The sequence below is a fragment of the Leuciscus leuciscus genome (genome assembly GCF_965113295.1).
Source record: "Leuciscus leuciscus genome assembly, chromosome: 15".
In the NCBI taxonomy this organism is placed as follows: domain Eukaryota; kingdom Metazoa; phylum Chordata; class Actinopteri; order Cypriniformes; family Leuciscidae; genus Leuciscus; species Leuciscus leuciscus.
The window spans coordinates 41,318,632-41,346,266 of record NC_138739.1 but is presented as its reverse complement, the minus strand read 5'-3'; the positions used below and the strand labels follow the sequence as shown (position 1 = coordinate 41,346,266).

General features: G+C 39.1%; 2 protein-coding genes across 3 annotated transcripts; both read left to right on the top strand.

Moving 5' to 3' along the window:
* On the top strand, nt 1-7,999 carry LOC309476631 (fetuin-B). Of its 2 annotated transcripts, none has more exons than XM_082139764.1 (7): nt 1-317; nt 2,192-2,305; nt 2,459-2,501; nt 3,272-3,438; nt 3,521-3,634; nt 3,788-3,883; nt 7,108-7,999. In XM_082139764.1, exons 1-7 carry the CDS (start codon nt 117-119, stop codon nt 7,255-7,257), a joined length of 885 nt encoding a protein of 294 aa, XP_081995890.1. In that variant the 5' UTR covers nt 1-116; the 3' UTR covers nt 7,258-7,999. The 2 variants fall into 2 exon arrangements, with proteins under 2 accessions (XP_081995890.1, XP_081995889.1); XM_082139763.1 differs by having other exon boundaries at nt 5-317; nt 2,423-2,501.
* A 5,808-nt stretch (nt 8,000-13,807) lies between these two features.
* Nucleotides 13,808-16,106, top strand: LOC309475944 (uncharacterized protein). The gene is made up of 4 exons (XM_082138928.1): nt 13,808-13,872; nt 15,263-15,383; nt 15,571-15,713; nt 15,973-16,106. The coding sequence occupies exons 1-4, from the start codon at nt 13,823-13,825 to the stop codon at nt 16,073-16,075; spliced, it is 417 nt and encodes a 138-aa protein (XP_081995054.1). The 5' UTR covers nt 13,808-13,822; the 3' UTR covers nt 16,076-16,106.
* Nucleotides 16,107-27,635: the final 11,529 nt, after the last annotated feature.

Below are 27,635 nucleotides of genomic sequence, written 5' to 3'. Positions count from 1 at the left end.
GACTGTTTGCTGATCGCTGCAGGTGAAAGTTCAGTGTTTTGTGTAAGAGTTGAACTGTGTTCTCATCGGCCATGTCTTTGACTTCTCTCTAGCACAAGGGTGTGAGGAATCTGGAGATGAGGATGCAGTCTTTCCTCCTGGTCTTGTTCGTGTGTGTGTTCTGGCAGCATGGCAGCACCTCCTCAGTGCCAGCCGAATGCCACGACACAGCTGTGGTGAAGGCAGCGGAGGAGGCCTTAGAGCAGATCAATGCAGACAGACAGGAAGGGTATATCCTCACACTCAACAGACTTTATGATGTCAAACAAGACATAAAGGTGAGTGCGTTGATACTAGCATCATTTTCATCTATATGGATGCATTTGAATAGGTTCTTATATGAAAAAGGCTAATGGATCAGTGGTGAACAAGGATCTAGGATGAAATCTCTGAGAGAAAAATAGGAGAAGTAAAAAAGTACATAAAGTTGACACTTTATTCTGATGGTCCACTTTAGACATTCTAACTATAAGTAAAATTCACATTTATTTGTATAGCTCTTTTCACAATACATAGCATTTTCTGTAAAGCTGCTTTGATGCGATGTGTGTCTAAATTACAACACGTCAACTAACTCCCATTAGAGTATTAGTAGACTGTTAGGGTTTGGGTTAGTAGATTAAGTTGACATGTAGTTGCAAAGATACTTATAGTTAATAGAACGTCTGTTGGGAGCATCAAAATAAAGAGTTACCAAAATGAGTATAACATATTAATATTTACACCTTGTGTCTTCTATATCTCATTTTCAATTTGTTTTTCAGTATATCTATTTTTAACTGGTCCTCTTCTCATGTTCACACATGCTGGTATATTAAATATATGTTATGTTATGTGGACTACAGTGAGGTTTATTGGTGCCCGAGGTGGAGGCACTTTCATGCTATAGCAGCATAATTAACTTTAAAACAAGGTTAAATGTTACAATTATAGTCAGTGTATAGCAATTACAGAAGACTCCAACACAATACTAACCAATACATCCCCAAAACAGTCTAAATAAACAGATAGCTGTCAGAGTCCAAGTCCATTCCAAGTTGACTCAGTCAGTGAGGGGAAGAATTGTTGACAGATGGTGAGAAGCCCCAGTATTGTGCCATGTTTATTTTCTATTTTTCAAAAGTTATGGAATGAATGGAAGATACACACATTGTGAATATATGAGTGTGCTCGATTTTTGAAACTTTACAAATTCGAATTTATTTTTCAAGATATGTTTTTTTCACAAATATTATGACATTTGGAATCTGAATTAACCTTTCCGCGTCCAATTTAATAAGTAAATAAATTATCAGATATTTTAAAAAATACAAACAAAAAAACATTTATATTGTTTACCAAAAATATTTATTTTTGAAACTTAAATCTGAAAAGACAAACTATATTAATCTAGCCTTGTCCAAAAAATACTTAAAATAAAAATAAATTATCAGATATAATATTAAAATAATATTATAATTATAATATAAAAAATATTAAAAGGTGTACATTTACATTTTTCAACAAATGCAACTTAAATTTGAAAAGACATCAAGAAAGATAACATTTACTAACCACTGACTGAATTTTCCGGCTATCCATGTCTTCACTGTTCTCTACTCTCATACAGTAGACACATCTTCAGAAATGGTACAGAATCTCAGGATAAAAACAGCAAGTGAAGAAGCTGAAACAAGTGATAGCAGATTGCTTACGCAAATGTAAAATAACACGATAATCAAACATAAAACAGCATATTAATCAAAACTGCCTAATGTTACTGACTGAAATGTCGTCCCAGGAAGTTTTAACAACTGTGATGCTTTGGGGGTATTGATGGACTCAAAATGGTGTTTTGATCATCGTTTTGAATATAATCTGGATGTAGTCTTTGACAAAAAGGTAATTTTCTCAGCTTTTTGCTCAAAATGTTGCTGTTTTATGAAACTTACCCACATTCAAGTGTTGTTTAAAAAAAGAATGCATGTTTGTTTGTTTAAAAGCAGAGGCTCTGTTCTTTCATTTGATTTATTGTATGTTCAGATATTCATGCAATAAAATATTCTGGGGGCAAAAAAAAAAAAAAAAAACGCTAGCAGGAAAAGTTAAAAAGCTTGGGTTTTAGAAATGTTATTTCATGCTGGTTTGATTATCTCGTTTGCTTGTAACAAAGGCAGAAGGTGTGAGCCATTTACACCTGACGATAGATGTTCTGGAAACACAATGTCATGCGATCAGCAGGAGAAAATGGAAATCCTGTGCAATTAAGGGGATTGGTAGTCTACCGGTACGTATTTTACTCTAGATAGAACTATCAGTTACTTTAATATTTGCTATATTATACTTGGGTATATATTTGTATCCTGTTTGACCAAAGAGTTTACTGTTATCTAAACTATATTAGGTGTTCGGAACATGTGATGCATCTGTTTCCCTTCAGAGCACCGTCAAAGTTCAGAATTACAACTGCACCATCCAACAAGGTCTGCTGTGACTGCATTGAAACCACGCTTACTGAAATGTTCTGTCCATTACCACAAAAATAATTATGTCACATCACAAATGACTTGCAGAGAGTTGCAGAACTTTACTGTTCATATTTTTGTCAAAGGGTTTATATTAATTATTGTGCCATTTTGCCTTTTAAAATGACCTAAAATGTCCTTGGTGTGAGACTGCTTTCCCATAAGGTCATGGTAAAGGAGTTGTCATATTAGTAAATTTGAGGGGTTGAGCTGAAATTATTTCTGTGGTAATCGACAACTTGCCTCTCAAAGTTGTAATGGAACATTTATAATGGTACACATTTTGTTACCCTAAAGAATACTTTATTCTGATTGGTCAATCTCAGCATTAGGTTATATAGATATTTTTAGATAATGACCACTAAATTGTATATTTCACTGATGATGCTGCTACTGACTGTACTAAAAATGGCCCTGGAAGACTTCAGCATTCATTTTAACATGTATGTTGAGCAAAAAACAACCCTTTGTTTAGATATCTGTAAGTCTCCAGATTAAATTAGAAAATGAAAACTTTACACAGTAGACGACACAAAGACCTGAATGAGAGAGAGCATGTTATATGTGTTATTTAATTAGTCCACAGAAGAAATAACTTGGATTACAGATTTTTTTTTAAGAATAGCAACATAATGACTGACTGGCTTTAAATAATGCTTTTGTCCAGGGATATAATAATATAGAGCATGTTCTTCGTGAAATGTTGACTTGTCCTCACTGTTTTACAGTGGCAGCTCGAGCTGTAATAAACACTTGCCCCGACTGTCCAACTGCAGAACGGTTAGATGATCCAGTTATATCTGAGACCACAAAGCTGGCCCTGCAGAAATTTAACAGAGAGCACACTTTCCCACATTTCTATGCTCTTCTGAATGTAACAGCAGCCAGCATGCAGGTATGTCAACACCAATAAATCAATGGATTGAGTGGCTCTGTCCTGCACACGTGGCAGGAGATGTGTATTGTGTGTTTTGCAGTGGGTTGTGGGTCCGTCTTACTTTGTGGAGTTCACTATTCAAGAGACTGACTGCAAGAAAAACACTACTGACACTGACCTCACGCAATGCCTACTGAAGGATTCAGAGTCAGCTGTAAGCACTCATTCAGTTCAACAAATGACAAGCCAATAATTCAAGATTAAACCAATTTTTAAACCAAATATAAAGAACACTCTTTAAACTTGCTTTATATTGTCGTTGCCATTAAAAGTGTAAGTGTAGTAACCTTTTTTCTGTTTGCTAAAGCACAAGGGGTTCTGCACTGGTTCACACACCACTGTTGACGACGGACTGGAGATCAAAGTTCCTGTAGAGGTCAAATGTGAAATCTTTCAACCAATGGTGGGTGGTTTGCACTGTTGGAGAGTGACTAAAAGTTACAATGTTACTAACTCAGCTACATTATTCAGTAGGGTAACAGTCCTGGTTTTTTTTTCCCCCTTCAAAATCCTGCAGCAGTGTAGCAATCCAAATATCCACATAAAACCACCTGACGTATTTCCTTTTGAAACAGGAAGTTGGGTGGGACATAAAAAAAACAAAAAACGCAGCTGTAAATTGCATACACAATTAAAAAATGTGGAAATGAAGATGGTGCTGAGCTTCCCATTGTAATGGTGTGTTCATGCTGAATCAGATTCAGAGTTGACAGCCATGCTTTCCTGGGCTGCTGCGTGCTCGATCTCATTCTGAGCTTTGTGGCTGTTGTCTGGGGGTACATGCGTAAATCGCCTTGCCCCGCCCCCATGACTGACCGTGATCAAGTTGCAGCGCAGGCCCTCGGTGGTCCAAAAGTGTCCCCTGGCTAAACCTTGTAGGGGTGCGAGATGTCAACACAGCACGCTTTCTCGAAGCTCCCATCTCACAAGGTGGCCTTTTCGGCAATGCTTTTGAGGAGTGTGCCCAGCAGTTCTCGGCAGTCCAGAAGAAGGCTGATCAGTCAAGAGCCTGCTCTGAAGTGCTACCAGGCCTTTGTGAGCTGCCCCTCAGTCTGCACATCGCCAAGGTAGTCCATTCCCCTGCGGTTCCTCTATCTCTGAGTCCCAAGAGGGTGCAAATGGCAGTATGCTATGCTATGCCTTCTGGGTCAAGGCCCTGTGCTCCACCTCGCTGCCCCACTGCAGGTGTGTGGTCCCTCTGACCCCGCTTGCATGGTCTCTTGAGGCCTAGCTAGTACTTCCCAGCCCAGGCCCTTGTTCCCCTGAAAAAATACAGCGTGAGCTTTCTAAACTGTCAACGACTGACTCATACTGGCCCAGTCGCAAGAGCAGTTGTGTGAACTCAGGGGCGTGGTGCTCAGACACCTCAGCCAGCTGGGGCTTCAGGTCAACTGGGAAAAGGGCAAGCTCCCCCACGCAGAGAATTTCTATTCTCGGTATGGAGTTGGACTCGGTCTCACATCACGCCTCACAGAGGAACATGTTCGCTTGGAGTTGAACTGCTTGAATTCACTCAAGAGCAGGACAGCGGCCACACTGAAACTATTTCCGAGGCTCCTGGGGCATATGGCAGCCGCATTAACGCCGCTCGGATTGCTTCATATGAGGCTGCTACACCACTGACTTCACGGCTGAGTCCCGAGATGGGCGTGGCAACGCGGCACGCACCAGGTGACTATCACTCCGGCCTGTCTCCAAACCTTCAGCCCGTGGTCGGACCCTGCATTGGAGTTCCCCTAGAACAAGTGATGTCTTCACGGATGGCTCCACTACCGGCTTGGGTGCTACGTACAATGGGCATGCAGTTTCGGGTGTTGACAGACCCCAACTGCATTGGCAGATCAATTGCCTCGAGTTGCTTGCAGTAGGCGCTGCAACTTGCGCTGGGCCGCTTCAAATTGCTGTTACGAGGCAAGCACGTACTGGTCCAAATGGACAGCACTGCGGCCATTGCGTACATCAACCGTCAAGGTGGTCTATGCTCTAGTCGCATGTGGCAACTCGCCCACCATCTCCTCCTATGATGTCAGAAGCATCTGAGGTTGCTTCGTGTCATTTATATTCCAGGCTTGCTCAATCGTGCAGCTGACGAGCTCTCACAACAGCAGGAGCTACCAGGAGAGTGGAGACTCCATCCCCAGGCGGTCCAGCTGATCTGGAGACACTTCGGACCCACATAGGTAGACCTGTTTGCCTGTCCGGACATGTCCCACTGCCAGTAGTTTTACTCCCTTACCGAGGAGACCCTCGGCACGGACACACTGGCACACAGCTGGCTGTGCAAATATGCATTTCCCCCAGTGAGCCTCCTTGCACAGGTACTGAGCAAAGTCAGGGAGGATAAGAAGCAGGTCTTGTCAGTTGCCCCGTATTGGCCCAACCGGACCTGGTTTTCAGAACTCATGCTCCTCGCGACAGCCCCTGCCTGGCTCATTCCTCTAAGGAAGGACCTGCTTTCTCAGAGATGGGGCACCCTTTGGCACCCAGACCTCTGGAATCTCCACATATGGTCTTTAGACGGGATGCGGAGGACTTAGGTGATCAACCCAAGGCAGTGGTAAACCCCATCACTTCGGCAAGAGCCCCCTCTTCTCACCGGGAAGACCCCACGGAGATGCTCGATCAGAGCGGTGTTTTCCTTAATGCAGGAAGGACTGGAGCGTAGGCTGTCTCCCTCCACCCTGAAAATGAGTGTTGCCGTGATTGCCGCCCATCATTATCCAGTAGATGGTAAATCTCTAGAAAAGCACAACCTGATCATCAGGTTCCTAAGTGGTGCGAGAAGGCTAAATCCTCCTCACCCCATGGGATCTCTCGTTGGTGCTTAAGGCAGTGCAGAGAGCGCCCTTCGAACCGCTGTTGTCAATTGAGTTAAAAATCCTGTCAATTAAAATCCTGACTGCGCTGGCTTCCATCAAGAGGTTAGGAGACCTGTAAGCATTTCCGGTCAACAAATCGTGCCTGGAATTCGGACTGGACAACTCTCACGCTATCCTGAGACCCCGTCCTGGATACATACCCAAGGTTCCCACCACTCCTTTCAGGGACCAGTGCTGCCCCTGGAGGAGGCCGATCCAGCCCTAGCTTTTCTCTGTCCTGTCCTCGTTTTGCACCTGTACGTGGACCAGATGTAGAGCTTCAGGACCTCAGACCAGCTCTTTGTCTGTTATGGAGGCTAGCAGAAGGAAAAGGCTGTCTCTAAGCAGAGGAGATCCCCTGACGGCGAGCCCGTGTCTTTCCCTTGGCACTCTGCCATCCCTGCCGGTGTTGACTCCCTCCTAACTATTTATACCCACGCTGTGGGGTGGAGCATGCGATGCAAATCTCGCATGCAATGTGCATTGGGTCGTTTAGTTTACACTTGAAAATGATTGGGCTCTCAGGTGAGATACCAATTTGTCAGTCGTTCTGACATAACGTCTGCTAAAAGTTTGTTTTGCTAAGTATTTCAAAGTACGCTCGCAGATGAGCTCAAAGCTAACTAAAGTTATCCTAAAAATAGTCAACTTGTCCAGCGTTGTTAGTTTCTGTTTGCTAATAGCTTGTAGTTTAACTAACTTTACAAAGAGTTTCAAAGAGTATTCCAAAAAGTCTTTTTTTCTTTTTTTTTTCTATGGTGTTCTTCAGGCTGTTCAACAAGAAACCTCCAGACCTTTTGGGTCAATACATGTTCTCACTCCTCCACCCCTCCAAACTGCCCCCAGAGCCCCACCCATGGCCAGCAACTGCCCGGGGGAGAGACGACACAACCTTGGACTGAAAGAGCTGAATCTCTGATTGAAATAATCACTTGAAGATGGGCCATCCTATCTAAATAAGAACTGTATGTTTACACTTGTCATGTGCTTTGTTGCATTTTCAGATTTAGATTTTTCCAGTATACAGGTTTTTACCTATGCAGCGTTATATCAATAAAGATATTCCCAACACAACCACAGTAATATGACATGAAAAAATGTCATGAAAAAAGCCAGTCACATTTCATCATGAAAAAATCTAGACAAGGAAGCAAGAAAGTATATTTCGCCTAAATGAATGTTTGGGACTTGTACTTGTATTTTTGCATTGTGGCATTATTTTCATGACATTTGCACATACCTTTTTTTTTTTATTATTTTTTTTTTTTTTTTACATTCTCATTACTCTGTGAAAATATATTGTCAGTCAATAATGTAATATGGAAACGATCAAATATTAGAAGTCAAATATTAATAACATCATGGTAGTATTTAGTATTTGTTATATTACTTTTAATTTAAACTTAATTTTAATTGTGTAAACAATTGTGAACTAATTGAATAACTGTATTAGAGTAATGAGAAAAACTATTTGTTCATGAAATTGTTACAGTGCAACTCATGCTTCTAAACAATGAGCTAATAAGGAAGTTTTTGTGACATTCATCCTACTTGGAATTTTTTTTTACAACATGAACATACTGCATTACTTCAGACTGTGCTAATTGGCAATATCAATATAATTATAATTTGGCCGATACAATAAAAAACAATGAATGCAACCAATCAGAATCCAGACTCTTTAATTGGCAGGTATGAAAAACTAGACACAGATGAGACCGTAAGCAATGAACAGAAACAGAAACTTGAAAACTTGCACGTGCAAACAAGGATAATTAACAACACACACCTGAATTGCAACTAATCTGAAACCATGACAACAAACTCAACAATGGAAACTGTGCAAACTGAAAACAAAGTCCAAACAAAGTGAGAGTGTGACACAATTGCACACCAGTGAGTTCATTTCTGTGTTATATTCATAAACTTTGGAGATCTGATCTTGGAAGAGGAGATTTAGGTCTACAGTGGAGAAAATAACGATTGGATACCCTGATGATTTTGTAAGTTTGCCCACTTACAAAGTAATTAAGGGTCTATAATTTTTATGGTAGGTTTATTTTAACAGAGACAGAATATCAACCAAATAATCCAGAAAAAAACCACATTATATAAAGGTTATAAATTGATTAGCATTTGATAGAGTGAAATAAGTATTTGATCCCCTACCAACCAGCAAGAATTCTGCCTCCTACAGATTGGTTATGTGCCCATGTGAAACACAGATTAGTCCTGTCACTTTAAGAAAGTACTCCTAATGTCAGCTCGTTATGTGTATAAAAGACACCTGTCCACAGAATCTGTATCTTCCATTCCAACCTCTCCACCACCATGGACAAGACCAAAGAGCTGTCAAAGGACATCAGGACAATATTGGAGACCCACACAAGGCTGGAATGGGCTACAAGACCATCAGCAAGAAGCTTGGTGAGAAGGAGACAACTGTTGGTGCCATTATTTGGAAATGGAAGAAATACAAAATATCCATCAATCGCTCTCCGTCTGGAGCTTCATGCAAGATTTCGCCTCATGAGGTACGGATGATCATGAGAAAGGTGAGGGATCAGCCCAGAACTACACGGGAGGAGCTTGTTAATGATCTCAAGGCAGTTGGGACAACAGTCACCAAGCAAACCATTGGTAACGCACTACACCGCAATGGATTGAAATCCTGCAGCACCCGCAAGGTCCCCCTGCACATGTACAAGCCCGTCTGAAGTTTGTCAATGAACATCTAATGATTCAGAGAAGGCTTGGGAGAAAGTCCTGTGGTCAGATGAGACCAAAATTGAGCTCTTTGGCATCAACTCAACTCGTCGTGTTTGGAGGAAGAGAAATGCTGACTATGACCCCAAGAACACCATCCCTACAGTCAAGCACGGAAGTGGAAACATTATGCTCTGGGGCTGTTTCTGTTCTAAGGGTCCAGGACGACTTCACCATATTGAGGGGCTGATGGACCGGGCCATGTACCGTTAAAATCTTGGACGAGAACCTCCTTCCCTCAGCCAGAACACTGAAGATGGGTCGTGGATTGGTCTTCCAGCATGACAAGGACCCAGAACTTACCACCAAGGCAACAAAGGAGTGGCTCAAGAAGTAGCACATTAAGGTCTTGGAGTGGCCTAGTCAGTCTCCAGATCTTAATCCAAGATCTTGCAACAGCCAAGAGGAATGGACCAAAATCCCTCCTGAGATGTGTGCAAACCTGGTGAGAAACATCTTACCTCTGTGCTTGCCAACAAGGGTTTCTCCAGCAAGTACTAAATTAAATTTTGCTTGGGATCAAATACTTATTTCATTCACTGAAATGCAAATAATTTTATAACATGTATATATAATGTGTTTGTTTTTTTTCTTGGATTTTTTTGGTTGATATTCTGTCTTTATCCATTAAAATAAACCTACCATAAAATGATTGACCCTTCATTTCTTTGTAAGTGAACATTAAGTGAACAACATCAAATAATTATATTCTCCTCTGTATAACAACCTGGACATGGCAAAATGCTTAATTCAATAAGAAAAACATTTGGAAACAAATAAATCTAAATTGAAATCTTTAAATCACTGCAGCTATACTAAACTTAGTTTAGTTGTTCTTGTAAAAATATATGCAAAATGTAATGCTTCTTGTTTTTAATGTGATAGGGATAAGTTTTATGAAAGGGTTTAGTGCTCTTTTAGAGCTGTTTCAGGACAAGAAGTAATAACCGTCTAGATGGAAGCTCTCCTTCCTGGCACTATAAAATTGTGGATATATGGATAAAATACTCCAAATATTTGTAAAAGTTGTTGTATAGCCCCAGTTAAAGAGCTAAACAGCAGTCCAAATATCCTCATTCAGCAGCATGCCAAAAGCAGTTAGCCACAAGTATGGACTATCCTGTTTACTTTAAATTCTCACAGAACATGTAAAGACATGTGAAATTACTATTGTGTAGGATGAGGAGGAGAAGAATTACAACAGCAAGTTCAGGGATGTTGTCGATGTGCAGAAAAAAATAAGTGTTTGCACAAATTATTAGTGATGGTATTATACATTATTATAAACACCATCATTACTAAGGCCCAGCTTGACTCAGGAGTAGCAGGCAGTTTTATTGATAAGGAATTAGCCAGACGATATGAGATACCACTAATTCTGAATGAATCTCATTTGGCAGCGGTAGTGTCAGCTGGACGCCCCCTGAGGACAAGTCTTGTACGGACAAGTCTTGTACAAGCAAGCTACATGGTTGCTTCGGCACATACGTTTTCATCTCATGTTTGCTTTTGTTAGCGCTATACAACAAAACGCCATAGGTTTTGTTACATCCAGGCAGGAGAGAACTGAGACATGAATCTTAATGCAGCAGTTTTATTAAATAAACAAGATCATTTCAATGGCACCAACAAACACAAACGCAACAAAGACAATAGTTGACCATGAACAGAACAAACTCTGGGGTATAAGTGCACAGGATATTGATAAACTAAACTAGACACAGATGAGTCTGGGAGACTGGAGACCAAGGCGGAACTGGAGGACTGGAGAACAACGGTGACACCGCTGGATCAGAGGGCCAAGGTGGAGTTGGATTATACGAGGACTGAGAAACCTGGAATCTTATGACCTGGAAACCAATCGAGCTCAGCCATCTTGAGGAACATCTCAGTTCTCTAATTGCACCGCGAGGAGGTGAGGAACGAGGATGAGGAGTGAGGAACGAGGATGAGGAAGCTTCGGATTAGCGATGAGCGTAGATACACAGGTGTAGTGTATCCTATGCGGAAGTCTTTCTTGACGAGAAACCTGACCCACATATGAATTCTCCTCCCCCTTCACATCTGTCACAATCATTTAAATTTATGCTTTACCTTTGTAGTTTAAATAAATCATATAAGACACATATATCAACATATATCAATATAACTTTATCTTTATTTTTTGATTAATTTCTTAAATAACCAAACTTTAACAACATAAGGGCAGATCCTTTGAGCGCAGCTGATGACGCAGTGAAGTGACACTCGAGTGATCAAGAATATTCCAATATACAAATAAGCTTTCCTTCGATTCCTCCGTCCTCATTTTCTGTTCGTTGCAGCCTTCCCTCACATCCTACAGGGGGTGGAGCTGAGACGTGAGGAAAGGAAACGAGGATGCACAAATAAGAATTGAGAAGCACCCCTGGGCTTGTAAATTTGAGGTGGAGCCAAGGGTTCGAAATTCTGAGGCCACCACTGAGAAAACAATGGTGGATCAATGTGACCAAGAGACTGTGTTTGCGTAGGAGGGCTGAGGAGAGCTGGCGCATCAGGAGGATGAAGGGGAGCCAGGGAACTGGATGGAACCAGCGGAGGAGGCAGAGTCTGGGACCAGAACAAGACAGGACCAGAGGAGGAGGAAGAGCTTCCAATGAGCCTGGTGGGACCGCTAAGGGAAGGAAGCGTGGGACCCCCTCTGCCACTGTAAATCTGCTATCCCTCTACCCTCAAAGTACAAACATACACAAAAGGTTTAACATTGTAACTGAACTGTAGTAAAATGAAATATAGAATGTTATGAAATCAATGTTACACATTATTTTAATGTGTCCTTTTTACAGTGTAATTATACATGTAAGTACTGAGTAATATTAATGAACAACTTAATTATGTACTTACTATAGACCTTATTCGCCAGAGAAACGAGGGCGCCGCCATATTTAGAATATTGTCTTTTAACTTCCGTTTCTGCGGTCGCTCTGTATATCTCTACGGCGCTGCTGTCCAGGAGTAATCAGCTTTTGAAGTGGATTTTCTTAATGTAAAGTTAACGAAAGTTATCATGAGGATTGTAATGTTTAAAGCAGATGTCTTAACAAATGTCAGTCGACCGGGAAGATTTGAAAACGAGCCGTTCATTAATAAACATGCAAAACGCTGTGAAAACACAGACCGGAAGTCAAAAGACAACGAGCGCAGCGCTGAAAAGGGGCGGGGCTACAGAAGGTCTATAGGGTTATGGTTAAGATTAGGGTTTGGTTTAGGGTTGCATGTAATTATGCATAATTTACTGTTATTACTATAGTAACTACATTCAATGTGTAACAAGGACACTGTCAAATAAAGTGTGACCGCACTGAAATAGGTGTGCTATAAAGCATTTTTAAATAAACACATTTAATACAATTAAGCACACTTGTTTTTTTTCACAACGGTATGTATAAAACACGTTTTAAACTTGTAATTTCTGCTTGTTGAAACCAAAATGTATGAAAACCCTTTGTAGTAAAACCTGAGAAATGTCATCATTTAAATAGTTTGTGATCTAATAAAATTATTTGAAAATTGTTTGCTAACATTTGTCTTAAACATACTGGAGCTCACTGTATGTTCTTCTAAAATATACATTTAAATGAATAAATACAGTAACATATTTTGAACATGTAACAAAATACAGTATGTTAAATAACACTCAGGCTCTGCACAATGTGCACATTAATTTGCTAGTCTATATGACTTATTGATGCATGAAGACAGCAACACTTAAAGAATCTAATTAGATGTGAAGACTGATGGGAGGAGTATGATCACACCAAAGGAAACGTGAAGTCACGGAAGGAGAAACCATAGAAGTGCTGCATTATTGAAGAACAATGCTGAGTGGAAGATAAAGGTGCACAGCGAGTAAGAAGAAAGACGAGCGGGTCAGAGAGCTGCAGCTCACGGGATGGACATTCAAAATCAGGTAAGTGTCCTTTACAAACACTCCTAATTAGACTGATGTGCACAAATAGATTTATAAAATTGCTAAATTTCATTCCTCTGAGTGCTTTATATCTGCTTGCATATGCATTCTAAACAAGTCCAGATAAATATTAATGTGCGGTCTCTAAAAAAACATAATTTAACTGTTGCTATTTAATGAAGCGAACACATGACACCTGTCAATCAGAGATGATCAAACATTACAATCATTAATGTACATGCCCACAGATAATGTGCTCTTTCTGCACACCTGAGAGGGAGGACGTGGTAAATAACCTGCAGTCAGGTGGAGTTACACTGGTGTCAGGTTCCCTCATGACAGGCTTCAGTGTTTACAGACTACTTCAACTTTTATTTATTTATATAGCATATTTAATAACAACATTGTTGCCCAAAGTGCTTCACAGTTATAATTAAAACATACATGTGTAAAAACATTTACCATGTCTAGCAAATGAAGGCATGACACTCTTAGACACACACCCTCTCACAACTGTATAGTGAGATCAGTATAGGAGAGAGAGAGAGAGAGAGAGAGAGAGAACGAAATAAAAATAAGTTATTACTTCAATGAACCCTTAACTAAAAGATATGTTAAAAAGATCAGTTTTCAACTGAGACTAAATCCCCACATGCTTTCCTTTTTTAACCCATTTAAAAACAGCATTAATCCTAAATTTGAGACAACATGCATTTAAATCAAAGTTCATTTGAGTTTCTTTGTTTGCCAGAGCACTTTAGATAAGAACATGGAGGCAGATTTGTGGACAGATGAGCAGACGGAGCAAACAGAACAGAGGTAAAGCTGTTATTTCCTTCTCGTCCTCTCTGTCAGGGTTTTATGCAGCACCAAGGGTCAATAAACATTTATTTTCAGTTTAAAAAATCTTTCTTTGGTTAGTTTTTTCAGGACTGCTGATAGTCTGTTTTGGCTTTAATGTTTTAGCTTACAATGAAACACTAACACTAGATGTCCCAGACAGCAACATAGTGTCGGCCCAGATCCGGCCCACATTGAATCCATGTACCGGATGTGGCCAGGATCTGGGCCAGGATCTGGGCCGACACTATGTTGCTGTCTGGGGTGAATGGGGACATTTTTTGTAGGATTATAGAGCAGAAATGTGAAGCTTATAATTTAAAAAAACATTCACATACATTTTTGAGTTAAAACTTTCAATTAAAACAACTGTAAATATGTTATTGTTGTGTGTGTGTGTGTGTGTGTGTGTGTGTGTGTGTGTGTGTGTGTGTGTGTGTGTGTGTGTGTGTGTGTGTGTGTGTGTGTGTGTGTGTGTGTGTGTGTGTGTGTGTGTGTGTGTGTGTGTTTAGCTGTTTTCTTGTCATGGCAACAACAAAATAATTCTAGAGTGGAAAAAAATTCCACAGATGGGCTACTATCAATTCAATTGTAACATATTTATGTTTTAAGAAGTTAAGATTATTGTGACCAAGATGTTGTAACGGTCTCGTTCTGTTTTGGTTTTCCTTGTGTTCCCTGTGCTGATTTTCCTGAGTGCTGTTTGCTAGTTTGTTTCTCAGTGGATTATGTTCACCTGTTGTTCATTTAGTTATCTATGTGTATTTATACCCTTAGTTTCCTCTGTTCATTGTTCCATGTCGTCTTTCTATTATGTGGATGATTTTTATATTATTCCTTTTATTTATTATTCTACGTATTCCCTTTTTTGATATAATATTAAAAACTTTTTTTTGTCTATCGTTGTGCTCTCATTGCAACCACCCATGTGACAGATATATGAATCACCTTTTTTTTTATTTTTTTTTTTATGAGAGCTTTGACAAAGACTTGTTTGAAAGGCAAAACATTTGTTTAAAAAAAAAAATAGTAATTTGAAAGTGGGTTTGAAAATGAGTCAAAATGAGCCTGAAGCCTGACAGACAGATGGGTCCAGCTGAGGAGCTTCTGGTTTTAGAGCAGACACACAAAGTAATTAATATTTCTGGTGCAATCAAACAAGTAAACACATTAAATATACCTACAAAATAAACTAAACACATTAAATAAACCTGAACACATTTGGCTCGTACCTGCAAAATAACAATAAAGCTATACTTCATTATATTAGTAAAACTTTTAACATTGTGATAATTGTGGTGGAACAAAAAACTAATTCTGTGGTGATTCAGCTATAGTTTGTGCGATACAGATCTTCATTTTCTTACAGGTCATCGTGTTTATTTCCACCGGAGCGCTCTCATTACGTTCAGAAGACAGAAGAACCATCTGCAGTTACACCGTATGAGCAGCAAAGAAAAGCAGAAGACCAAAGATGTTTGCTAGAAGCGGTAAATGTTAAATGCCAACATTAAATGCTGTTTTATTAAAGATAATAAAGTATAATTTTACCAGGAAGTAAAAATTACAGTTGTGTAGCACCAAGAACATTTGTTATAAACTGTCATTTAATTTGCATAAATATTTTCACTGAACTCTTGATCTCATAAAGAGACATTAAGATGTTGTGTTGTGTAGTTGGCCCGTATAGAACAGGACCTGAAGGAAAGCATTCGAAGAGAGGAGAAGAGACAGCAGGAGCTGAACCAAGTTAGACAAGAAGAGAACCGGATCCGCTGGAGAAGTCTGTCATTCCTCAGCCTCAACCAGCGAACAGCGAAGTACGAACTTATTCTCTCCAAAACACATACAACATCTAAAAGCTTTCATGTCCTAATGAATAGTTTGATGTGGTTTAAGGGGTTTAATACCATATACCATCATAAAAGAGTCATAAACCATCAATATCATGACCTAAATTGACATTATGTGAACGTGTCCATTTATACATGGCCTTGATGAAGCACACGTGTGTGCTCTTTCCCATGATCCCTGAAAACAACACAATTCTGCTGATTTATTCTCTCTGTTTCTTTCTAGGCCCTGGGTGACAAGCTACTATAAGAACATACCGATGCACATCTATTGCCTTCCGATAGAGAATGTTGTCCGAAGACAGAAGAAGAAGAGGACGAAAAGATGAGGAAATTATGCTTTTACAGCCAACGGTTACAAACGGAAAGGAAATCAGTGAATGAAAGGAAAGAAATGCTCATTTTAAAGGGCCATTGAATGTCATTATTATTATTATCATTATCAGACTAAATGGATGTTGAAACTATTTATAATCTAGTAGTGTATGTGGAATGTGAAAGGGCTTAAAGAAGATCCCAGCACTGTTTAAAATACACTAAAATAAGCAGTCATGAATATAGTGTGTAAGGGTGGTTTCTCTACAGTGGTTTTGCCGAATGACTAAAGAAACTTTATCAGCATGATGGTGTAAAACTGTACATTTCTTGTCTAATACACTACTTCTTATACCAACGATGGAAATAAGTGCAGTTAAAATAGCGATAGAACTTAAAAAGTTTACAAAGGGAAAGAGAGATGCCATAGAAGACTTGAGTCTGGCCTTTGGCTTTACCACAGTTGTGAAGGAAAGCAAAAAGAGGAAGAGCAGAGTCTCAGAGAAAAAGAGGAAAAAGCCCAGTTACAATACTCTTTTATCCCATCCTTGACCATGTGACTAAAAACAAATGTGAGACTTTCAAACTGACCAATCAGCAGATTACAGCCTCCCTGCCGTACTAAAGGTGTGATATGAAATGCAGCACAGGTCTGTCATTTCTACATTTCAAAAGAATACAAATATGTGAACAAACTGCAAGTTTTGGGGCAATTGCGATCCATAGACAGAATCTGCTGCCGTTTTTCAATCACTAAAACAGCGGGACATAACGCTAAAAGTGCCTTAATGTACTTAAACAAAAGCTCAAATTCAGTATACATGATGATGTATATACAGATGAGCAGATGAGCCCAGAATATGAATACAATATGCTAAATGGTTAAGCATTTTCTTTATAATGGTTTTCTATGGAAAAACGTTTAATGAGAAAAAGCACATTGAGGAATCACAAATGGCCATTTTGTTAAGGTTGAAACAGGAACAAAAATATCTTTGTTGATTTTCATCCCTACTCAAAAAAATAATAATTATGTCTAAACATAAGATTTATGTATTTGAATTGCATATAAAATTTCCATCTATTTGGATAACATAATTTTAACATAAACCCAATTAATAATCTGAATGTGATTCATATTTTTCAGTCATATATAAATGAAACTGACAAATATGAATCACAGTCAGTTTATTAATACAATTACATAAATCTTTTCTGTCATACGTAAATGAAACGGGTATGATTTATGTAATAGTACACAGAGAAATGCCCATGTTAAATGAACACTGTTCAGTGTTCATATGTGTGCACACTACAGAGTTAAAGTACCACTGAAGCAGTGTTGAAGTTAATGAGATAATTAAGTGATGATTGAGCATTAGTGATGAACACCTGCTGTTAACAAGCAGAATCAATGAAGGAAAGAGAAACACAAGAACTACAACTGACTTCAGCCACAGTCTTAGATGAAATCAACTGAAGAGAAAAGAAGACATTAAATCTGTGAAGATCTCAGCAGAGGAGGATTGAACAACTCCACAAACAGCATTACCAGCTTCACTTATTACTAACCAGACTGGCTTTTAATGAAACCAATAGTTGTATTTTAAGTCACCATGATGGTGATCAGTGTTTGTTTTAGTTGGGCTCTTGACCCTTGACCCTTTAATATTAAATATTCTATGGCTGCTGTAAGTGTGTGTTTATAAAGCACATTTGTTGTAGCAAAAAAGCTAAGAGAAAATGAAATCAGGTGATGTCGGCTGTTTATTGATGATGATGATGATGTCATCATGATGTAATTGCCTGATTCCCTGATCTTATTCAGTGTATAATGCTTTGAATATATAGGACTTGTGTTTTTTAATATTGTTTTATTCATAAGAAGCCATTTGACTCTACAGCATGAGATCTAGCAGTGTTGTTTAACCAATAATATACTTGGTTTTTAAAAAATATTTAGTGCACAAAAACCTTTTTTCTGTGTACTATTACATAAACTTACCCGTTTCATTTACGTATGACTGAAAAATATGAATCAGTCAGTTTATTAATACAATTACATAAATCTTATCCGTTTAATTTATATATGACGGAAAAATATGAATCACATTCAGATTATTAATTGGTTTATGTTAAAACTATGTTATCCAAATAGATGGACATTTTATCCATCTATTCATCATGTTGGAAAGGTCTCAAAAAAAAAGTATTATAAAAATAAATTAAAACAAAGATGTCGGACGATTTTGAAGTTGGAGGAGAAAATGAGATGGAGTTTTTCGCCCTTCCCATCCTTTTTGAACCGGAGTACACAGACAAATAACTCAGATAGATGACGTGACGCGTCAGGTGAGAATAAATGAAGTGCAGCTCAGTGTCTACTATTGAACCACAAACCTGCAATCCGACACTGGCATCACGATTTAAACTGGTTTTACTGCTATTTTACTGCACGTAAGTGTCATCTGATCAATCTGAGACTAAACAGACACAATGCAATAAAACAAGAGATTTAATTTTCTTGCATCATTCCAGCTAAAACAAGCACTGACAGTGTCTAATATTTAACATTGTTTTTCTCAATCAATTAGACATATTTCTCCAAATGAATATGGTTGCTCTCAAAACAAGTAACACAGCAAACTAACCCCACTCTTATGCTGGCCAAACAGTTCAATACTCACTGCATAATAAAGCACTGCATTTTATTCTAGTAATGCATTCATCCAAAATAAACAGTAACATCAATACTGCAAGTGTGTTCTCTGTTGATCTGATAATAAATTCAGCTGTATAGATACATGTTTTTTTTGTGTTCGTCAAAGTTCTTTAATTACGAGTTTAGTTGCATAACAATGAGTTTTGTTTAAAAAGTAAATAAATAAATGTACTGCAATCATTGAATCAATGAACTTTATAGATCTTGCCACTCATTTACATTCGGTCAAAGAATTTCATCACTATCACAGCATGTATTTTCACAAGCCATGGATTGGGGAAAACAGCTGTGAATGCTGGATCCATCCGTGGGCCTCTCCCATCGCTTGAAGAAGACTTGCTTAGCTGTAAGGGTTGTGATCACATACTTTCCATCTCCAAGAGAATACGCTGGGAGGAGCAGCATCCTGAAATGTGAAATGTGTCTTGCACCAGTGCTGAAAGGTGAAATTGGAAATTGTCCCAAACAACGACAGAATTGAAGAACGCTCGAGAACGCAAACCCTGAAATAGGTTCCAAGCTGCAAGTGTTGACATTTTTTTTTAATTTTTTATCATCTTCAAAAACATGAATCTGTGAAACGCTGACGGCGTGCATATGCATATTACGTGTTTAGTCTATAGATTTTTAGGCAAATTAGGAAATGTGCATGTCCTGTGTTGTGTGTATTACTAACTCAGTAGATATTTATTTGGGGCTAATTGAAAACATTCAAGTGCAACTGAGAATTTAACAACAGTTTTTTTTTTGTTGTTGTGTTTGGAAAAACGGCACACAAATGATTGTGATTTTTGCAAAACCAATAAAAAAACTGCAATTGTTTTTTTCCTTATTAAGATTTGGTTGGTTGTATGAACTACTTTGAAAACATTTGAGAATTTTATGCACAGTGTTTTGAGAAAATGATGCATGTGATTTGTAGTTTGCATGAAATTAAGGAAAATGTACAACCTGTTTGGGATAATTACAGAGTGTTCAGGTTACTGTGTTAACTGTAACTGTGAGAACAGTGACCTGAGTTTGGAGAAATGTTTTGGAAAAACTGTCAGCTAAAAACATTAAAATACTCAGGCTGAATGTTTTGGATCCAAACACAAGAGGGCAGCAGAGCATCAGTTGCTGTGTTCATCACTGAACTACTACAACTATTTTAATTTGTATCCAGTGCTCAAGTTAGGGAAACATTTGGGTGTGAACAGACTTTGCATTTTATGGCATTATCAAAGGTTTTTTTACTCAATAAAATATTGACTGATCAAATAAAAACACAAACAAAAACATTTACCCTATGTGTATTTACCCATGTGGTGTTGCTATCAAATAAATAAAACTAAGAAATCTTCTTATAGGTTTTGTGTAGCATAAATAACATCCTATGTCTATATGGTCATAACTCAGAAACATTCTTTCAACCAATCCCTCTTTTGGTTGATACCTAGGCTATTTTTTCATAAAAGGTCCAGTAATATCATCAAATAGATTGGTAAAATCGGATATACACACTGACAAGACTAAAACATTTATAAAAGGTTGTTTTCCCTGTAGAAACTGTGCAGCCCATCGACAGTTTACTGATGTACAATCTGGAAAAGTATTCTTCATCAAATCATTAACTACTTGTTCTAAATCAAATGTGATTAACATGCTAAAATGTCCTCGTCCACTAATTTCGTTTTTTGGTGTTTTGTGTTTGAGGTAACGAGGGCGTTCGCGTCCCATGTGGAGATTTGCATGTGAATCTCTTTTGCGCGAGTGGGCTTGTCAAATTAAAAGTAATTAGCAAGCGTTTGAGATACTGGACATCCTGTTGGTTTTATACAGATTACTTAAACAGAGAATATTTGTTTTTAGTTTGAATCCGATCATTTAAAAGTACACACTTAAATGTTTATAAAGGTATATGGCTCATAAATGTGTGACAAGTATTCGCTGAGTACTTCAGTTCAGTTTATAGACGTGCTCAAGAAAAAAAAGTTCATCGCGACGGAGAGGCAGAACGCACACCCTGTTTATTTTCTTTATTTTACAAGAGCACAATGTTTTGATTTGATTGTAAGTGGACACATACAAAAGTAGAAATATCACAGATTTTTTTTTTATATTTCTTTTTTCTGTATAACCATAAATGACGGAGTAATTTAAGTTTATTGTGCTACAATGTGAAGAAAATCCAGCAAAACGCGGGGGCGCGTTTGCCGACCCCAGAGGGTTAATGAAGAAAATTGCATTTTGGACCTTTTCACAAAATTTTCCACTCGCTTCCTTCAAGAGATGAATAAGTTGATAGAGAAACAAGTTCACAGTTTTTACAAAAATGCTTCGTTTTTTGGCTCCATTTCTCAAAACTCTACACACAAAACACACACACAAGATGCAAAACATCACACATCTCTTGTAAAAGCATCCACTTTATTCAAAACTTTAAAAAAAATTCTATTTTTGTAGAACTCTAGTAACTTTACACACAAACATCAAATGATTAGCCACGTTCACGCCAATCTACACACGGATGTGAAAAATGTAAAACAAAACTATATTGTGTCTTTTGCATATTCAGTACGCAGTGGAGTGGTGATTATCATTTCTCCTCCTCTCTATAGGCTGTGGGACTGCAGTATGACACCTGAGAGAACTGGATCTCTGAGTGATAAACTCAGGAGTGAAGCTGGTCTCTGATCATCAATGCTTTCATTTTTAGGGCCCGAGCACCGATGGTGTGAGGACCCTCTTGGAATTGCTCTGTTTATTATTATTATTCTTCTCCGCATTTAATCACATTTTTGAGGGCCTAAACATGCTCGAAAACTCACGAAACTTTGCACACGCGTCAGAACTGGCGAAAATTTACATCTGATATAGGTTTCAGAATTGGGCGTGGCAAAATGGCTCGATAGCGCCACCTATAAAAGTTCAACGGAGTGCGCCTCCCGCTATGTTCCACGTACGTTTACGAAATTCGGTACATACATGTAAGGACCTAATACCTACAAAAAAGTCTCTTGGAGCGTAGCCCTAAACACAACAGGAAGTCAGCCATTTTCAACTTCCTCTCAGATTTTTGTGCAGTTTTTGCCATTTTCATGCCTCGTACTTTAACGAACTCCTCCTACAGTTTTAATCTGATCATCTTCAAATTTGGTGAGTGTAATCTTAAGGCCTTTGCGACGTTAAATTGCGAAGATCTTGAGTTTTCGTCGAAGGGCGGGTCCTCGGCGGCCTGACAAATTTCGATGTTTCGCCATGAAACAGGAAGTTGCTGAAACTCAGGCATGGAATGTCCAATCTGCGCCAAACTTCACACGTTTGATAAGCGTTCTGTCCTGAACACATGACCATGCTCATATTCAGTTACAGTCATAGCGCCACCTGCTGGCAACAGGAAGTGACATGTTTAACACTGTTGTGAACTCCTGATAACATATAAAAAAGTGCCAGCAAGTGCTAAGCATGCTAACAACATACTAGACACATGCTAAAACATGCTAGCAAACACTTAGCTAATTGCTAAAGCATGCTATTACTGCAATTAAATAGGAATTTGCTGTAACTCAGGCACGGAATGTCCAATCTGCCCCAAACGTCACACGTTTGATAAGAGTCATGGCCTGAACACATCTACATGAGAATATTCAGTTATAGTAATAGCGCCACCTACTGGTAACAGGAAGTGTCATGTTTAACACGTTGATGCCGTTCTAGCAACATGTTAAAAATGCCATTGACTTCTAAACATGCTAGAAACATGTTAAAACATGCTAGCAAAACTTAGCTAAGTGCTAAAGCATGTTAATTCAATGAAACAGGATGTTGTTGTTATTCAAGAAGGCAATGTCCAATCTGCGCCAAACTTCACACTTTTGATAAGCGTTCTGTCCTGAACACATGACCATGCTCATATTCAGTTACAGTCATAGCGCCACCTGCTGGCAACAGGAAGTGACTTGTTAAACACTGTTGTGGACTCCTAATAACATATAAAAAAGTTCCAGCATGTGCTAAACATGCTAACAACATACTAGAAACATGTTAAAACATGCTAGAAAACACTTAGCTTAGTGCTAAAGCATGCTAATACTGCAATTAAATAGGAATTTGCTGAAACACAGGCACGGAATGTCCAGTCTGCCCCAAACGTCACACGTTTGATAAGAGTCATGGCCTGAACACATCTACATGAGAATATTCAGTTATAGTAATAGCGACACCTACTGGTAACAGGAAGTGTCATGTTTAACACGTTGATGCCGTTCTAGCAACATGTTAAAAATGCCATTGACTTCTAAACATGCTAGAAACATGTTAAAACATGCTAGCAAAACTTAGCTAAGTGCTAAAGCATGTTAATTCAATGAAACAGGATGTTGTTGTTACTCAAGAAGGCAATGTCCAATCTGCGCCAAACTTCACTCTTTTGATAAGCGTTCTGTCCTGAACACATGACCATGCTCATATTCAGTTACAGTCATAGCACCACCTGCTGGCAACAGGAAGTGACATGTTAAACACTGTTGTGGACTCCTAATAACATATAAAAAAGTTCCAGCATGTGCTAAACATGCTAACAACATACTAGAAACATGTTAAAACATGCTAGCAAACACTTAGCTTAGTGCTAAAGCATGCTAATACTGCAATTAAATAGGAATTTGCTGTAACACAGGCACGGAATGTCCAGTCTGCCCCAAACTTCACACGTTTGATAAGAGTCATGGCCTGAACACATCTACATGAGAATATTCAGTTATAGTAATAGCGCCACCTACTGGTAACAGGAAGTGTCATGTTTAACACGTTGATGCCGTTCTAGCAACATGTTAAAAATACCATTGACTTCTAAACATGCTAGAAACATGTTAAAACATGCTAGTAATACTAAGCTAAGTGCTAAAGCATGCTAATATAATGAAACAGGATGTTGTTGTTACTCAAGAAGGCAATGTCCAATCTGCGCCAAACTTCACACTTTTGATAAGCGTTCTGTCTTGAACACATGACAATGCTCATATTCAGTTACAGTCAAAGCGCCACCTGCTGGCAACAGGAAGTGACATGTTAAACACTGTTGTGGACTCCTAATAACATATAAAAAAAATGCCAGTAGGTGCTTAACATCCTACCAACATACTAGAAACATGCTAAAACATACTAGTAAACACTATAAGTACTAAACCATACTATTACTACAATTAAATATGAATTTGCTGTAACTCAAACATACAATATCCAATCTGCCCCAAACTTCACATACTTGATAAAAGTCCTGCACTGAACACATCTACAAAGCAATATTCAGATATATAACCCCACCTACTGCCAACAGAAACTGAACTGGTTAACACAGTAATGCAGTACTAACCACATACCTATTGTGTACTAAGCATGCTAAAAACATACTAAACATGCTAGCAACTACTATATACTGTATACCTCCTTAAATGCACATTGCCCAACCATGCTCTGTCTTCCTAAAGCCAACGAGTGACGATGGCACGGGTGCGAGGGCCCTTTCATCGCTGCTTGCAGCTTTAATTTTTATATATATCTTGTATTAAAGCAGATCTTTTAGCATATTATATCTTTCTCTTAAATTTTACAGTATTTGACTAATGATGCTCATAGTGGAAACCCCACAAGCTCCAAACAAGTGAATCAAAACAACATGTCCTGAACAAGATCACCACCTGGACGAATGCCATGCCGATACTGAGCCAGTAGTTTCATATGCAAGGGATTTTTATGATTAATATTCACACAGTAAGAAACAAATCTACTTGAATGTATATCTACAATAGACCAATTTTGTGTTTGTAAACAGCGATGACATATTTTGTGGGCGGGGCCGAACTGGTGGCAGAAAGTGACAGCTCTGTAGTAGCGGTGTCAGGTTTCAGTGGTAAAATCTAATTCAAACCATAAGAATATAGATCATCTGGACGCTTTCTCAAATTATTTTAATGGTTTGCCAGTAGAAGATCGATTGTCTTACATTAAAGTACTTTTTCCAACTATTAACAACATACGTTAAACTTATCAAAATCAACATAAAAATTTAAATGTACAGTACATAAAATAAGAAAAAAATTATGTAGACTTGTATTGAGCTGAGCAGGGAGACCCTGGTGGTGCTGGACCGGGATGGGCTCCACAATAGAGACCCTGGGAAGGCCTCCTGCTGGTGGGACATCATCTGGGACGGTCTCCAGAGTGTTTGATTGTATATTTCCACTATCCACTAAGTTGTCTACCAACAGGTTTGCAGGGCTGACTCAATCAAGTCAGTCAAGTCATCTTCATTTATATAGCGCTTTTAACAATGTAGATTGTTTCAAAGCAGCTTTACAGAGATAAGCGTATAATTTAAGGTAAGATTGTTTTGGCTTTATAGCGGTTCTTTAATAAAGTTATTTTCCAGCTAAAGTTAGCTTTGATTGATTCGCCTCCGTCGCAACGATCATTTGTCATTAAATTAGGGGCCGCTAAGACGACACCATTCTCTCTACACAAACTTTAAACGCGAACCTGTGAGAAACGCTGATGGGGTTCACATGCGCATTAAGAATTGGTTCTATAGTTATGTGCGTTTGAATACATGTGCGCAGGTTTGTAATTCCCTACAAACCAAGCCTAAACCAAGTACTGGTCTTTCCTTATAATTTTGATACAGAATTTTATTTTATTTGATCAATTCGGGGTAGATACGCGATTGAGTTTTCCCGACGACGCTTTATCTGGAGTGGTAAAGGGATCCTCCATAGGGAGAGACTAGTTGGCACTTCAGCACTGCGTTGTCATCGGGTCCAGGCGAAGGTCCTTCGTCAGATATGGATACGGCCTGGATCCGGCAGGCTGCGGGAAAACCTTGGGATAAACAAAGACATTAAAATTAGCGTAGATGCCATTCTTTTTATGATGTAACGAGTACATCAGGATTTATGGGAAGTGTTCCCGGTTCCAGGTGACCTAATCTATGCAGCCTAACATTGAATTATAGAAGTCTATAATGTATTATGTGAATGCTAGGTCAAAGAGATGTGTCTTTAATCTAGCTTTGAACTGACAGAGTGTGTCTGCTTCCCGTACAATGTTAGGAAGACTGTTCCAAAGTTATGGTGCTAAATAGGAAAAGGATCTACCGCCAGCAGTCGATTTTGATATTTTGATATAAATATATACTCCAGTATGGCCGCCTGCACTGCGACCATCGATGCCCCTGGTACCACCTCCATGTGCTCCTGTGTTCTACCATACCCCCACTCCACTCAGCCCTGTTCATTCTGGAACCCGTGTGCACATGTCCTCTCCTGCTCTGGCTGGCAGCACTCCAGTGCACACTCTCACCTGGGCACCACAAGTGGATAACATGCACATTTGCACCTCTTCTGAAGGTGGAACTCCTCCTTCAGTGGCACAACATGACCTGCCCAACATTCTACCAACTCCTGGAAGGGAAATACAAGAAGTCACTGCCCGGGTACAAGGGAACTGGGATACCTTGTTTGACTTAATGGCAAGACAAGAAAGAAGAGTGAATGAACTTACCCAGGAAGTGAAAGATACCTCTTCTCATCACCAGAGCCAGATTGCTGATCTTGCTGCAAAAGTGGAGGATAATAAAAATCAAGTTTTAACCCTGTTTACTACCACTAAGCAACAAGAGGAATCTGAAGCAGATAACCTGACTAAAGCGATGAAGTTAATGATCACGGAAGAAATCCAGAAGGTGGAATCTACCTTGGTGTCCGAACTACGACTCATGGTTGATCCACTCCAAGCAGAGGTTCAGCAGGACATCAGAGCTGTTCAACACACTTTCCAAACAAGCCATAATAAGATAACTTCACAACTCCAACAATGTGTTACCCAAACTGATCAATGTCTCACCGGTTTCAAAGAGTTGAAAAGTGAAGTGGAGAAAGGATTTCAAAGTGTAAAAAAAAAGAGCAGATCAACAAAAGTTAAGTGTATTGACACCACCAGATCCCAGCACTACCAGTACTTCATCCCAGCCATCTCCTTCTACTCCAGTGACTCCTTCAACTTCTTCAACCCCTCCTTTAACATCTGTGGTTAAAAGTGACCATATCAAATGAACTTTCCCCACATTTGGAAGGCCTTCAGACGATGCAGACTTGCATACAAGTCTATAAATACAAGTCTATTGTATTTACTTGTAATAAATACAAGTCTATTGTACTTAACCAAATGTCAGGATTTTTTGGCTATACATCCCCTGACAGATGCAGACATCCTGGCTACTTTCCGTACTGTCTTGTACGGAACAGCACGTGACTGGTGGGAAGTCAGACGGTCCACCATAACCACTTGGAATGAGTTTGAGACTGCATTTTTATCTGCTTTCCTTTCTGAGGATTATGAGGACGAACTGGCTGAACGTGTCCGTACTAGGATTCAAAGAGACACAGAATCTATTAGAGACTTTGCGTTTTCTTACAGAGCTCTCTGTAAAAGATGGAAGGCAGATTTTACAGAGGGTGAGATTGTGAAGATGATACTCAAGAATATCAAGCCGTACCTTGCCAGCCAACTGTGTAGCCGGGTGAATACTGTGGAAGAGCTGGTAAAATTAGGACATCAACTGGAAAAAGATTATGAGCAACAGCTTCGTTATGATTGTGGTCAAATGGGCCCTAAGCATTAAGCCACATCGCAAAGACCCTCCTCAAACCAACCTACTGAGAAAATCGCAGTTCAGTGTTGGAGATGTGGAGGACAGCATCCACCAGGAAAATGTCCACACTATACCTCTCTCCAGTCACCTCAGACATCTGGTCCACAGTATTCCACCAGCGGCAAACAACCTTATCACCCCAAGTCAGGTGGTCATCCGTCCA